The 14,151-nt window shown below is 38.1% G+C and overlaps 1 protein-coding gene across 1 annotated transcript in view; it reads right to left on the reverse strand.

Annotated features, from left to right (window-relative positions):
- Window positions 1-14,151, reverse strand: part of csmd2 (CUB and Sushi multiple domains 2) — a 340,353-nt gene that overhangs the window by 221,036 nt on the left and 105,166 nt on the right. Inside the window, exon 5 of the mRNA XM_028460920.1 lies at window positions 9,138-9,345. Coding sequence (XP_028316721.1) covers window positions 9,138-9,345 — 208 coding nt within the window. The remainder of the gene's footprint in view (window positions 1-9,137; window positions 9,346-14,151) is intronic.

A 14,151-nucleotide genomic window follows, 5' to 3' on the forward strand; every position in this document is an offset into this window, starting at 1 on the left:
GAAAGTTTAGCGACCTTTGTGATGAGTGGCTAAATTAGTGGTGATTTTACGTCCTTGGTGCTGAAACATTGCAGATTTTACAGCTGTCACTCAGAGAGTGAGAGACGATGCGCTCCGTAACAGCCGATTGTCCATGCTTCTATTAATGCTGATTCATCATTCATTTATTAAACATTTAGGGTAATTGGCTGTTTGTGTTCACGTGATATTATTGACCCATTTAGATAGCAAAAGGCGCTTTAAAGAATGTATTCCGTGACATATTTGTCTCTCTTTTAGTGCTGGACCAACATCCGGCATTTATTCTGAGACCTCATGATTTTAACATTAAAGCTGCGGTGTGTAGAATGGTGAGGCCCTCCACGCTCCCCCCTCCCCTCCTGAACGAAACTGTTGCGTGCACACTGTGGAACTCTTTGCAACTGTTTTCTCCATAAAGAGTAGTCACATATGTCGGGACTTTATCTTGTGCTATTGGAGACATGAAAGCACGTTTCACTGACTGTTGTGAGGACATTAAGAGCCGCTCACAGTCGCTCCTCAAACACAAGCAGCCGAGACCAGCTGATCAGAGCAGGCAGACTCCAAACTGCAGATGTATTGGGTCTGTTCTTTCCACCTTAGATCATTTTTAATTAGTTGATTATTCCATCTGTTATCACAATCTCTCACTGACTCCTGAACGCGTTTGTGACTTTAATTTGTCACTTCTCCACCTCGGTTTTCCTTTTTCCTTTTGATTTGCCGAGTAACCGCTGTGCCATAAGCCACAACAGAGACTTCAGCTGGAAGACATGCCATGGGACTTTCACTACCCTCAGATCGGGAACGCGCATAGACTTTTGACGAGCAGCTCCAGCAGCCAATAGCAATGCTTAAAACAGCTCACGGGATCGCCCTGTTGGTAGAAAGATCTCTGATTGGCTGAAGTCCAGCGTCACACTCCTGTATTTCTAAAGCTCATTTACAGGGCCAGGAGAAGGGGCAGAGATTCACTGTCCACTCAGAACACTTTGCATCACAATATGCAATACAATATAATAAGATGATTATGGATCTTTGACCAAATAAAACAAAACAAAAATACCTACTGCAGCTTTAAGCACTGTTTACATGCAATTGTTTATCTGCTTCTATTTTGTTTATTTATTTTTTTCTCTTTGCATAATGTTTGTAGAGAACACTCAAAGTGAGGTTATTTTGGAAATACTCTGTATGTGTGAGGATGGAGCCTAAGGTAAAGCGGAAAGCTTGATGTGACATATGCCCCTGTGGAGCCCTACTGAGGGAGCATGAAAGTGAAATGTGTCATCCCTGTGGTTAACAGCATTCAGCAGGCATGCAACACATTTGCATTCAGGTGTAAATAAACACTCTTTCTTGTTTGCATGGTTCCAAACACACTAACATGAGAGGTTATGGATAAAAAAAAATATAGCAAAAAATTATTTTAACATCATTGTGCACTAAATTTTGTGACCAATTTGTCATGAATTTAAAGGAATTTTGAAGAGAATTTGTTGATTGGATCCCCATTAACCACGGTGGTCCATAAAAAAAGACATGTAAAAACAGAAAAAAATAAAGATAATTAAAAATATACAGAAACATTACATAAAAAGGTACATCAAGACAAATTTCACCAACAACTACACCAACAAATAATTAATAATAAACTTAAGATTGGCAAGAATATGATTTTAAAGCATTTCTTAAATACACATAAAGTTGACATGTCTTTCAGGTCCCTAGGAAATTTGTTAATTATGTGAAAAGCTCTAAAATAGATAGAAATTTGTAAATAGTGACAAGTAGGAGTTTGAAGCAAATCGATTATTGTACAAGTGGATATGATAGGAACATTTGATCTTTTCTTGAAATAATCTTGGTTGGCCAGTAAAAATAATGTTCTTTATAAATAATAGTTTATAAGAACTCAATATTAACAAATGAAATATTTGGTAATTTACAAATTGATTCAAATTGAATGATGTATATGGCCAGAATTGGCCCCCGGGCAGATTAAATATAAAATAGGATTTTGTTTATTACATATTTTTCAAATATTTTTCTGTCAAAGTGGGAATGTGAATTGTAGTGTTGATCAGTGCTTTTCAGTGAAAAAGCGCAAATTTCTCCATGGTTTCTTCCTTGAAATCCATTAATAGTGTTTTTCCTTTCATTCAACATCTAAAGTGAATGAGCACGACTGGTAGATGGAAGAAGTCCTTTGCAAAACAACTGAGCACACCGAAAAATTACACGTTACATAACAGTGAGAGCCACTTAGTGACAAATTAAGTGAATGCAGATTTGGAAATCAGTGAGGAGGTGTTTACATTTGCTCAAAGTGAAGAGTGATGGGAAATAAAGCCACTGTGGATGCAAACTGTGTAATGCAGGAGTAATGTGCTCCCCTGGGTGAGACGCACTGAACAATTCTCGCTGGGGTTCTGTTGAGTGATGGTGGAACTGATACAGCATCTTTGTTTAGAACACCGCTTTTTAATAGCCTTGCAGTCTTTTTTCTGCTGCATTTTAATAAAGTAATCCTCCAAAAAGTGTTACGCTGCGTTCACGAAACGTTCCGCAGGTTTTGCAGGATCAAAAAATGTCCCCATTCATATGCACGATTGAAGCGAAGCCCCGCCCACAAGCGACACAAACAACTCAGTGAGTTTCACTGCCTGCTGAAGTGAGGAGCTGTGCTCCTTTTTCTCCTCTCATAAACATAAACCACCAGTGAAAAAAGCTGGTGTGATTAGCGGCTAATGCTATCCTAGCTCAGTGCTACTACCACCTCCTCGCTGATTCTCCTCCACGCCAAATCCTTCCTAGTCCGGTCCCGGGTATAAAGGCTATGTCATACAGCTCCAGGTGGTCACACACAGCTTCTACTCCATGGTTGAATGGGTGAACAGACCGGTGTCCGTGTTGACGGCCTGACGTCATCGTCAGCAAAGACTCTGATTGGCTTTTGTCATGCGAAACAGTCGCAGGTGTTCAATGTTTACAACTCGAGTGAATATGACAAAAAACCGTGAGTGCGTTCGCACGGCAAAAGCTCTTGACGCACGGATCGGTCTGCACCGCCGCACAGGAAAGATTTCACCTCTGGGATGCGTCTATCCATTGACTTTGAATGTAATCTGGTCGCACAAACCGTTGTAAACGCAGCATAATTACTCAATGTTTTAAATGCAGGGCCGGCCTTGCTGCCAGGCAACCCAGTCGGCCGCCTAGGGCACCATCATCTCGAGGGGTGCCCAATTGCACCCCCAAAAAAATAGATAAATTAATCACATTTGAAACACACTCATTACATTGACTATACATGTTTTCTCTTACATTAAATAATCTGTTACTATACCTGCTGATCTTCTGCCCATATTTATGCTATTTTATTTTACCTCCCTCATTACATTGCCATTTTTGCATATGTAGTAATTATTGATCTATTCTACATAATTACATTGCGTTGTTTGCACATTGTGTTCTTTGGTTTCAAGATATCTATTTATTTTTTTATTTATTCAGTTTATTTCCGACATGGTTACATTCACTTTTTTTTTTTTTTTACATTTTTTTTTTTTTTTTTTTTGCACATGCCGAAAAAGGAGACGAGAGAAGCAGTTTGCTTATCTGGATCCCGTCCCCTGTATTACCATCGCAAATTTACATAGGTTTACATGTCTCTCTGGTCAAACATTCTTGAGTTGTTCTGAACAGTCCTTTTTTGTGTATTCTCATCTGTAGTCAGTGTTGTCTTGTTTTTATTCCTCCTCCTCTCTATCGTTGTTCGTATTGGCCTTGTTCCCTGCCAGACGTTGTTAGCATTCCTCCAGTTCAAGAATATTTCCTTTTTCGAAGGTGTTTGGAAGGTTTTTCCCTTTTCATCCATAATAACACCACTCGGGAATGTCTCTTTTGGACACACAAGTTTGCAGCTTGTTTTGTCTCTACATCAAGGTTAATCCAGCTGTTGTTAGTTCTATTGGCAGTGTTGTATTTTCCACTGTTAGATTTAACTTGTATAAACACATTATTATATCTTAGTTCATAAGCAAGGTAGTAATTTCATTGTACAGGAAAACGTGTTTCTAACTGCACATATGACAATAAACACTTTGAATTCAAATTTAATGTAATCCTTAATCACCCCACCACCTAGCAATTGAAATAAATAAATGACAGACCTTTTTTACTCTTGGGTTCCACATTTAATTCAGTCTCCGTAAAATAATCACAGTCTGAGTTTTGTTTCCAGTGTTTATATAGATCTGGGTCCATATCCATGATTACCATCAGTAATGTTGTTGTTTAGGTGGATCCTTCGTATTTTCCCAAGTCTTCCATCGTTTTGATGAGGATTGGTTTTCCGTTCTCTTCTCCCAGTGGCGTGATATAAATCCTGCAGTTTCTTGTCCACGTCCTCACAATTTTTCCTCCTTTTTTTTTTTTTGACGTGCCTTCCATGCAATGCTTGCATTTTGTTTCGTCAGGTTTTCATTGATGTACACCTTCGTTCCCTTCAGTTTATTTCCTTGCTTCAGTAGTTCTCCTTTGAATTTCATATTCGTGAAGGTTATTTTTACAGCTCTGTCATCATTTTTCTTTGGCAGGAGATGGCAGGAGTTGATGTTGTCAGGGTTCAGGACAATGTCCTTCGACTCCAGGTAGTCAATGACCTGTTGTTCAATCGATTTTGTTTCTTCGTCACTCGCGTAACTCCTGGGTTTTATCTTTAGGCCTGTGATGATGACATCTTTCTCTCTTTCCTTTTGTTCCAGCTGTTCAACCCTGGCGTTCAACAATTTTACCCCTCCGCATTTCTTTCATTCTTTTCTTTCAGTACCTTTGCTTCGCTTTGTAGGTTTTTCAGTGAGTTTTCCAGCATCTTTTCCAACGACTTTATCTCGGCAGATAGGTTTCGTAGACCCTCGCGTATCATCTCCTTGACCTCTTCCAAACCCGAATTGGGTTCTGAAGGGCCTCCCTGCGGTTTTTTCACCATTTTCCTTCAGTCTTGGGCCCAATTTTTCAGGCTGTTCAGCTGTAGCCAACTGTAGCCAAGGTCGTGTTATCGGAGCGAATGAAAAGACGTCTGCTCTCTCCAAAGACCACAGACAATCTATTACTGACCAGTAAAACAGTAAAGCAGAAATTTCCTATAGTAATATATAATGGTATTTTAACTTTTGATTGCACCGTTTTGCATTGCTTTTGGATTTTTCACCATTGTTGTTGTTGTTCCCTCAGGACATTTGCACTATACTTGTAGTTGTGTTATACTGTTTTATAGTGTATTATTCTATTTATTTTTTTCAATGGTTTGTTGTGTTGCATAATTGCATTGTTTTGTCTTGATATTCAAAATAAATAATAATGTGTTGATTTAGACTTTAAAAAAGAGGAGGCGGCAAAGTGCACTCTTGCCTTGGGCACCGAATGACTGTTCAAATGCATTCAGTCAAAAATCAGACTGACTATTTAAGGCTCCATTTAATGAAAGATCAATGGTGTTATTTGAGATCTTCTGACCCTTTTCTCTTATCAAAGCAAACAAACATGACAAGGGGAATGGAGAACATACAAGCTTGACCTGTTTTTGTTTGTCACGGTGGATCGATCAGAGAAGCGTTGGCTTGTCTGGCCGAAGCACTAAACCTGTCCGACAGGCATCAATCAATACAAGCCTTCAAACCTCGCCCCCAAAAAACTGTTGCGTTTAGACTCTAGAGAACGCTCAAACTTTTGAGAAACCATGGGCGTGCGAGGAAAATTTCAGCCAGCATAACCAGAACAAACTTCAGCAATGGAGGCAAGCTAGCATGTCTGCATCGTGTCCTTTGTTCGCTGCGTCGTCTATTCTCTGAAATGTGCATGATCAACTGTGACTCGTGCCGAGTGTTTCTTGCCAATAGGCATTCTTTCTCCTTCAAGTCTCCAGTTTTCTTTGTTTTGTTTTTTGTTTTTTTTTTCCCCCCAGACAGTGTCACACTGCGGGAGCACTGCAGCAGTAACAATCTCCACAAAGGTGACAAAGAATATAGATTTATTCACACCACATGATAGAAGCTCAAATTGAACGCTCGGTGAGAAAGCTGATAATGCGCAGGAATGTAAAGAAAAAAACCCATTGAGGGATATGGAAGGATTTTCATATCTTGAATGTAAAGTTGTGACATATTTTTTTAAAAAAACACCTTGCATCACAAAGACTGCAAATGCTTTCATAGTCAATTTTTTTTTTTTTTTTTTCGTTATCAAATCATTAATCAGTGATTTTTTGTGCCTTATTTTAAACAAATACTTTTTTTCCAATTACAATTAAAATTAAAATGAATATTTCCCCCTGAAATGCAATTACAATTAAGTTCTCAATAACTAATTAATTAATCACAATTCCTGAGCCTAAAATAAATAACCACATAGAACTTAACCTCTCTCTTGTGTTAGCTTTCTGTTAGCATCTTTGATGATAATGGCTCAATTTTAACCCATGTCTTAAATCAGCTGTAAAATATTAATTATCATTCAATTTGTTTTCCATCAGTTGGTGACCATGTTAGGCTTAGTTATCCATGAAAATATTGGTAATAACATTTATATTTAATTATATTTTTGAATGGAAAAATGATCCTCAATAGAAACTTTGATCTGAAACATATTCATATAATTGTATAACATATTATGTATGTGTAAGCCAAATAACTGGAACATGGTTCCACAGATTTGGGTTTAATTAAATTGTAAATGATAAATTCTATGTAAATTTCCATGCCGGTTACAATTACAGTTAATTATCTGAACTCAATTACAATTCAATTATGATTACAACAGCAACAGATTTTCACCACTTGTCACAACTGTAATTAAATATCAATTGCGCAATTTAAACTATAACTGACCCCGAACCTGGAGCCCACACTTATAACTTCAATTAAACTAAATTTTATTCATATAGCGCATATTACAACAATAGTCATATCGAAGCACTATCAAAATCTAAAATTAAGAAAAAAAATCCAACAAATAACATGAACAAGCTAGTAATTTGCTATTTGTTGTGCTCTTATGTAGGTGTGATTGAATGACATTCAAAATAAACACAAATTTCTAAACCACTACTTAGAAATGCACCAGCTCTGAATGCAAAGTGCTCATTTCTTTTCTGGTATATAACTGTTTAAAATGATCCATCTGTAATCAAGCCATATGTATTATATTTCTGTATAAAAATAAAACAACATTTGTTTTCACGACATCACAAAAAGCCGATGCAAATATACACAACAGTGTTGCGAAAGGTGTGATTACTAATACGTGCTTGACCTATTGTGCCCATATAGACGCTGTTGTGTTTGTGTGAGTGTGGGTAAGGCAACACTTTAAGGCTGTGGGTGATAATGGCGCTCAGTAATTACTTCCTGAGCTGAGAGAGTTGTCAGAGAGAGGAGGAGCTGCCACAGATGGTGAGAGAACCACGCAGACGACAGGATGTTCTACCTCTTCATCATTAACGTGTGCTGTGTACGTGCGTGTGTCTGAGTGTGGAGGGTTGGCTAGATGAAGGAACATAAAAGAGTAGGACACCATTACTTAGACTTAAAAATAGTCGTGGAGAAAGTGTGACAGAACATATTTGATAAAAAGATTGATTTATGATATCAATGAATTTAAAGAGCAACTGAACCCCGAGTTTTAGGCTGATGTAGGCTGGAAATTTAAAAAAAATGCCTTGATCATGGGCAGGGCTCCCACTCTATACTATAAAATATTGACAGAACAATCTATGCTGGCCATGCTATACTAACTACCCACTAAATTATTACTACTGTACAGGGGTGGACTGGCTATCTGGCCTACCGCCCAAAGTGGGCAAGTGTCCTGTCCCCAAGGTTTTTTTTTTTTTTTTTTTTTTGTTGAGTGGAGGCAGACATGGTAACAGGTGGCCAAAAATGGTCCAAAAGTGGTAAAAACGTTGCAAGAAAAGAGTGAAAAGTGGCTAAAATGGGCCAAAAGTAGTCAAGAGTGGCCAAAAAATGGACAAATAAAGAGAAACCATGGTGGTATGTAATGTCAAAGGGTAGATTAAATGGGCAAAATGTGGCAAACAATAATGTAAAAAGGTAAAAAGGTGGCAAACAATAGTGAAAAAGGGCAAAAATGTGGAACAAAAAGAGGCAAAATGCAGCGAAAAATTTCCGGCAAAAGTTAGTTTATTTGAATGAAAAGTGGCTAAGAAAATTAGGACAAAAGTTGGATAACTGTCCAAAAGAATGTGCAAAAATGGACAAAAAATAGTATAAAAGCGATACTTATTGGCAAAAGGAAGAGAAAGTCTAAAAAAGTGTCAGAAATTTTTGAAAAGGGCCAAAATGGGACACAGGAAGTTGCAAAGGGTAAAAAGGGTTCAAAAGTTTCTCTCTGAAGATTTTTTGGGGTAATAAGTAAAATTAAGACATAAAGAGCCACAAGTTGAGCATCACTGACTAAATAACGGCTTCTCCATGGTGTTTGCTGATAATGTATTTTTGTCCCAGTCCACCCCTGCTACTGTAATATTATTACAGTAGTTTTGAAGTCTTGCCCTTTACTGTTTATTCCCTATACCAATGCTGTGACATTAAAATCTCCAATGAAAAATTAAGTTTATTATTTTCTTATATTAACTTTACTTCTCTATTCCCAATTCTTTCAATGCGAACTCCTCGCCAAAGATTGTAGAGTTGGCAGTGGCTAGTATTTATAAGAGGGGGCGTGGCCAACAGTAGTTGTTTGTGATGTAAGAGGCCACCAAAATATTATAATCCACCATTCTCAGGCAATGGCAAAATACGGTTTCAACCCATAGATGGCAGCCTATATTACATTTTACAACAAAATATGGCAAATTTAAGTACAAAAATGTCAAGAGTTAGACGAGGATTAATCAACAGCACTACTTCATACTGAAATGTTCGTTTTCAGCGGAAAAGTTGGGTTTTGGGGTTTAGTTACTGTTTAAAGTACCAACTAGAAGTATTTCAAGTACACAACAAAAGCCTAATGCTAATGCTAATCATCATTCAAGAACAATCAACCAACCTTCCCTTCAGTCTTTATACTTTGTTTCTTGTTCAATTTCCACTTACCACTGTGAAGAGCCCTCAGTGCCGCTGACCTCCAGCAGGTCGTAGTCATCTTCCAGCTGAAAGTCGGAGAAAACCAAGGCGATGGTGTCTCCAGGCTCGGCCAGCACAGTCCAAGTGCAGTCAGCATGGTTGTTATACTCTGCTGGGTAATTAGGGGTGGTGATCACTCCACTCTGGCCCCGCAGTGTCCCACCACATCCATCATCCGCTGAAGGCAACGAAGAAAAAAAGAAAAAAAAAGGAATGTGATTACAAAAAAAAGTAAATAGAGAAACAGTCAAGTCAACCTATGAACCTACTGTACTGTAGTTTTATGTAGGTCAGAGCCAGGTAGAGTTTTAAACAGTCAATATGAACATCCAATAAGGTACAGAACCCATTTATGTAGAACATTTATTGAAGAATACTGAAAACTGCAATGAATCCTATTAAAAAAGCTCCTAAATGGTATCATACTTTGTCAGAATTTTCATGAAATGAGGTTTGCTAGAGACTTCCTGGAAATTTGAAAGAAATAAAATTGTATATTTATCACTGTCATTTTAGTCACACATTATCCTCTTGCCTCAAAGCATGGCTCTCTAACTCCAGAAGATGTAAATGTGCAATGCATTACGCCATAATGTTCCCTTAGCCTGCAATGTTAGCCACAGGCCCAAAACACAGCTGACATATAGCTTCCAAATGGCCCCACAGTGCTTTTACAGTCGAGGGCGAATATATGATGCAACATCATGCAATGGAGAGGTGTTATTAAAGTCTTAAAAATTCAAATTACCGTTCATCAAAGCACAAGTCCCTTCTTGGAATGGCTTTAAGGGACAATGAATTAATGAGACATCCGGTAATTTTGCATTGGTTTCTTCTAATTTAGGTTCAAATGTTCATTGTAGTCTTCAATGATACAGCGTGTGATATCTGCCAAATCAACACATCAAAGTTTCAAAAATAATCACTAATATAGTGATTGCAGATATGTAGCAATAATAGGCTAAGATGTTCGGTTCTGGAAGAAAGCAAGAACATTTGTATATGGGAATTTTTGAGTATGCTGAATCCATCTTTCATGGGATTCAAGCTAGCAAAACAATGGTTCCCATTCAAAATCAAGAAACCCAAGATGACCACCATCCGTATTGCCAATTTGGATTTCCTGTCTTAAAGTTTGTTCTTTTTGACAGAGAAGCATGATCTCAGTGGTGAATTAGAGGTTTTCAGCCCACAAAGACCATGTTTCTACATCAAACAGAACCAACACTATGGTAAAATTGAAATTTGCAATATCGATGGCAGCCATCTTGGATCTTGTTCTGAACACAATTTACAGCATTTTAAGATATATTATTTAATTAATTGACCACTGAGATCATGCTTCTTTGTCAAATAGAACTAAAGGTATAACAAAATATCAAAATTGGCAATACGGATGGTGGCCATCTTGGACTTCTTGATTTTGAGTGGAATCCCATTACAAATGGATTCAGCATCCCCAAAGGCCATGTACATATTTTCATGATTTCTTCCAGAAGTGAACGTCTTTTTGACATATCTGCCGGAGAGATTAGATTTACCAAAGATTACTTGGGTAAATGTTTACTTCATTTCTTGGTAACTTAGTTATTTTTGGAGTTTTAAAAGAAGGTAAGAAATCATAAGCAGTGGGTCCCTGTCTATCATCCGTCCCACATGTCACCGCGGCAACCGCCTCGAGAGAAAGAGGCAGAGAAAATGCCTGGAAGAACAGAAACATTTGAGGTGTGAACTTGAGACGAGAAGCGTGTAAAGAGGATGACAGGTGACGCGCATGGGATGGGAGAGGGAAAGAGGCATGGGGGGGGTGAGATGGCGTGAGCGGTGACAGGTGATTTTTTTTTTGCTGTGGGTGCGACAGGAAGTGGAACGCACGGAGAAAATACAAAGAGGGCTGTGCATTGATATTCAATACAAATCTGGTCCTTCACAGTCAAAGGAAAGTCCCTGAATCATAACTGCCTTTCTCACGCCGCATTCTGTGGTCGATGCAGGCGCTGTGGCACAATATAAACATGTGAAACCAAAGAAATGTTCAACACTTCCTAATGTGAGGTGTGCCGACACACAATCACTTTTTCATTCACTCAATTGTAGATGTCAGACTTCCTTTCCTCGGTTGAAAGGTTCATATTTCTGTGCTGTCACTCAGAGTGTCATGGTTTTCAATGAAGTGGAAACCGCTACTTTGATTTCCTTGGATGTCATGGTAACAATATATGGGGGTGGGAGGGCAATCTAGATCTTTGGATCCCATTTTACATTTTGCTCTACAATTACATATAATTCAATATATCCACAAAAAATATTGGCAAACACTGGAGAATGCTTTTATTGCTCGTCATTATGCCTTCGCATGAAACATTACATTGGGTTGATAGTAGGGATGTAAGGAATTCTTACATTTTTATTTTATACGTTTTAAAAAACATACAGTATATGTTTTTGTTTAACTTTGCATGGTGATAAAGGAAGAAATGTGCAGTTTATTTTGGTTTATGAGTTCAAACAGTCCAAACAGTTTGTAAGAAGGCTATAAGAAGAAAGTATATCAGTTAAACAAACAAATTATTAACAATTCAAATAAAGAGAAAAACAATCTGTATTTTGACTAATCTGTTTTTTTCCACAATATGATCTATATATATTCAAATTGAAAGTAGTTAAGTGCATCATTACATCCCAAAATTTTTATTTGACTTTATTTTTGTTTCGTTTTTTTTTTTCCAATCGGGATTTGAATTGATTTGTGGACCAAATATCTGGATTCTAATTTGATTTCAATTTTTTTTTTAATTATTTATCTATTTATTTATTTATTTTTTACTGTGGTAATGTGGAAATGTTTTTCACCCTGTGCTGAACTGCAGATGTAAGTACATCTAAGGCTGAACTAAAATACAGTTTACAGCCCTGCCCTGCTTCTGTGGGACATACAGTACATGAAAGCAAAAGTATAATGAAAATAAAAAGTAAATGATGGGTCCCATCGCACTGACTATCTACTCTCTTGAGTCCTGATTGTTAAATATTGCAACCAATGGTTTCCCTGTCACCAAAATACAATCCCAGCTCCGCTTTGGCCACATATATACGCAGGATCTATAATTGAAATGACATTACCAATACACTAATGCATTATGAAGGTGCACTCAGGTGTGCAGGTTGACTTTCACACTTTCCTGGTAAACCTCAATTATTCATAAAAGGGAAATTGCCGGTTACTAAAACTTGTTAGTGTGTTTTTTTATACTGAATAGTTGGCTAATAACACCCTTGGGCACTCATAAGATATGATTTCTAAGCAGAATAGAAGAGCCTAAGTGGGCTCAGCAGTGGAGGACAAGGATGCCAAGTTTGCGTCCCAACTGCAATTTTAAAATTAGATTAGGGGGGAGATGGGGAAAAAAAATTAAAAATAAATCACTGCATTGGCTGTTACCTTAAAATATCATTACTCCACTCCATATAAATGTGCAGGACAAAAACATATGGAAAGCCATTTTTACATTTAATCGGGAGGGCTAATTTTAATTGTAAATATCTAACTTAATCTAATTTTGACAAGTTGCAGTTCCAATTCTATTCTGACTATAGTCACAATCTCAATTGTTTATATCAACAATTCAAATTTCAACAATTGTCATTGTAGAAAATGTGGTGGTAGTGGTAATGTCAATTTTTAATATCTAATGCTGCGTTCACACCAAACGTCTTTCGGGCGTCAAAAAATCGTGCCTCACGCCCTTAGTTGGACGCTTGTGCTCAGTGAATCAGACGCTTGTCACCAGTATCGAAGACGTGTGTCCAAACAAGTTGGGAAGAGAGCGCGTTGAGGGGAGGGGCTTCTCTATGTTCATACAATGGATGATACTGTGGCAATCAGTTACGTTCATAATTCACCCAGTGACTGTGAAGTGGTGGGGAACATTAGTGTGTTGAGAAGGCAGTGTTTCCGGACAGATGTGTTATGGTGTGACTTAGAAGGCTATAGCTAATGAAGTTCCTTGTTGAACACGCCGCCTCCGACTCCCGTTCATCAGCTCTACATTATCGAGAGAGTGGCTTGGCATTATTTGATAAATAAAGCCAGACAACGTCATTGAAGAGCGCCTTGGCACCGTTTCTGGATTCACCAGAGCTGCGCTCGGACGAGAGTCACTTTCATCGCTACTTCCGTCTCTCCTGTGCCCAGTTTGACGACCTGCTGACCCGCATCGGCGCTCGCATCTCCTACCAAGACACCAACTTCAGGCGCTCTATTCCAGCAGAAGAGCGCCTGTCCATCTGTCTCTGGTTAGTGTTTTATTTTCATTATTCTGAACACATCACGGTTGGGGACTGCTCCTGATTGGTCGATGCGCCACCATATGCACCAAAAGTTAAACAATCACAACTCTAGCGTCGGCCGCGTTGGAGGCGTGGGACGCACGTGAAAAGCTTGAAATCTCAAAACGCACGGCGTCCGTCAGGCATAAAGCTTCAAATGCGCCTCACAGGAGGCTCGAGACGTGCAGCGAGAACTCTCAATGCTCCAAGAAGTGCGTCCACCATATATTGTCTATGTAAACCTGATGCTGTTGACGCTTTTGATGCATTTGGTGTGAACATGCCATAAAGTTGTTGCTAGATTACAAATATCTTAAATGTGATTGTAGATTTCTTAAAAATCAAACTAATTTTGACTAATTGTAGTTGTAATTAGTGACATCTCCAATTCTATCCCCACTAGTCAAAATGTCAATTCTTGATATCAACAATTTCAATTTTACCAGTAGAAATGGTCATAGACATCAACAAATGTAGTTCTAACTAATGTAAATGTCCATTTCATATCTGAAGTTGTTCTTACATTACAGGTATATCAATTTCATTCTGACTCCTCAAAAATAATCATATGTCAGAGTAGCATTGTAACTAGTAAGAAAGCAATTTCATATATCCCAAAAATATCTGAAATAGTAAAAATGTAATTACTTTTTTT

The sequence above is a fragment of the Gouania willdenowi genome, chromosome 11, assembly GCF_900634775.1.
Source record: "Gouania willdenowi chromosome 11, fGouWil2.1, whole genome shotgun sequence".
NCBI lineage: Eukaryota > Metazoa > Chordata > Actinopteri > Blenniiformes > Gobiesocidae > Gouania > Gouania willdenowi.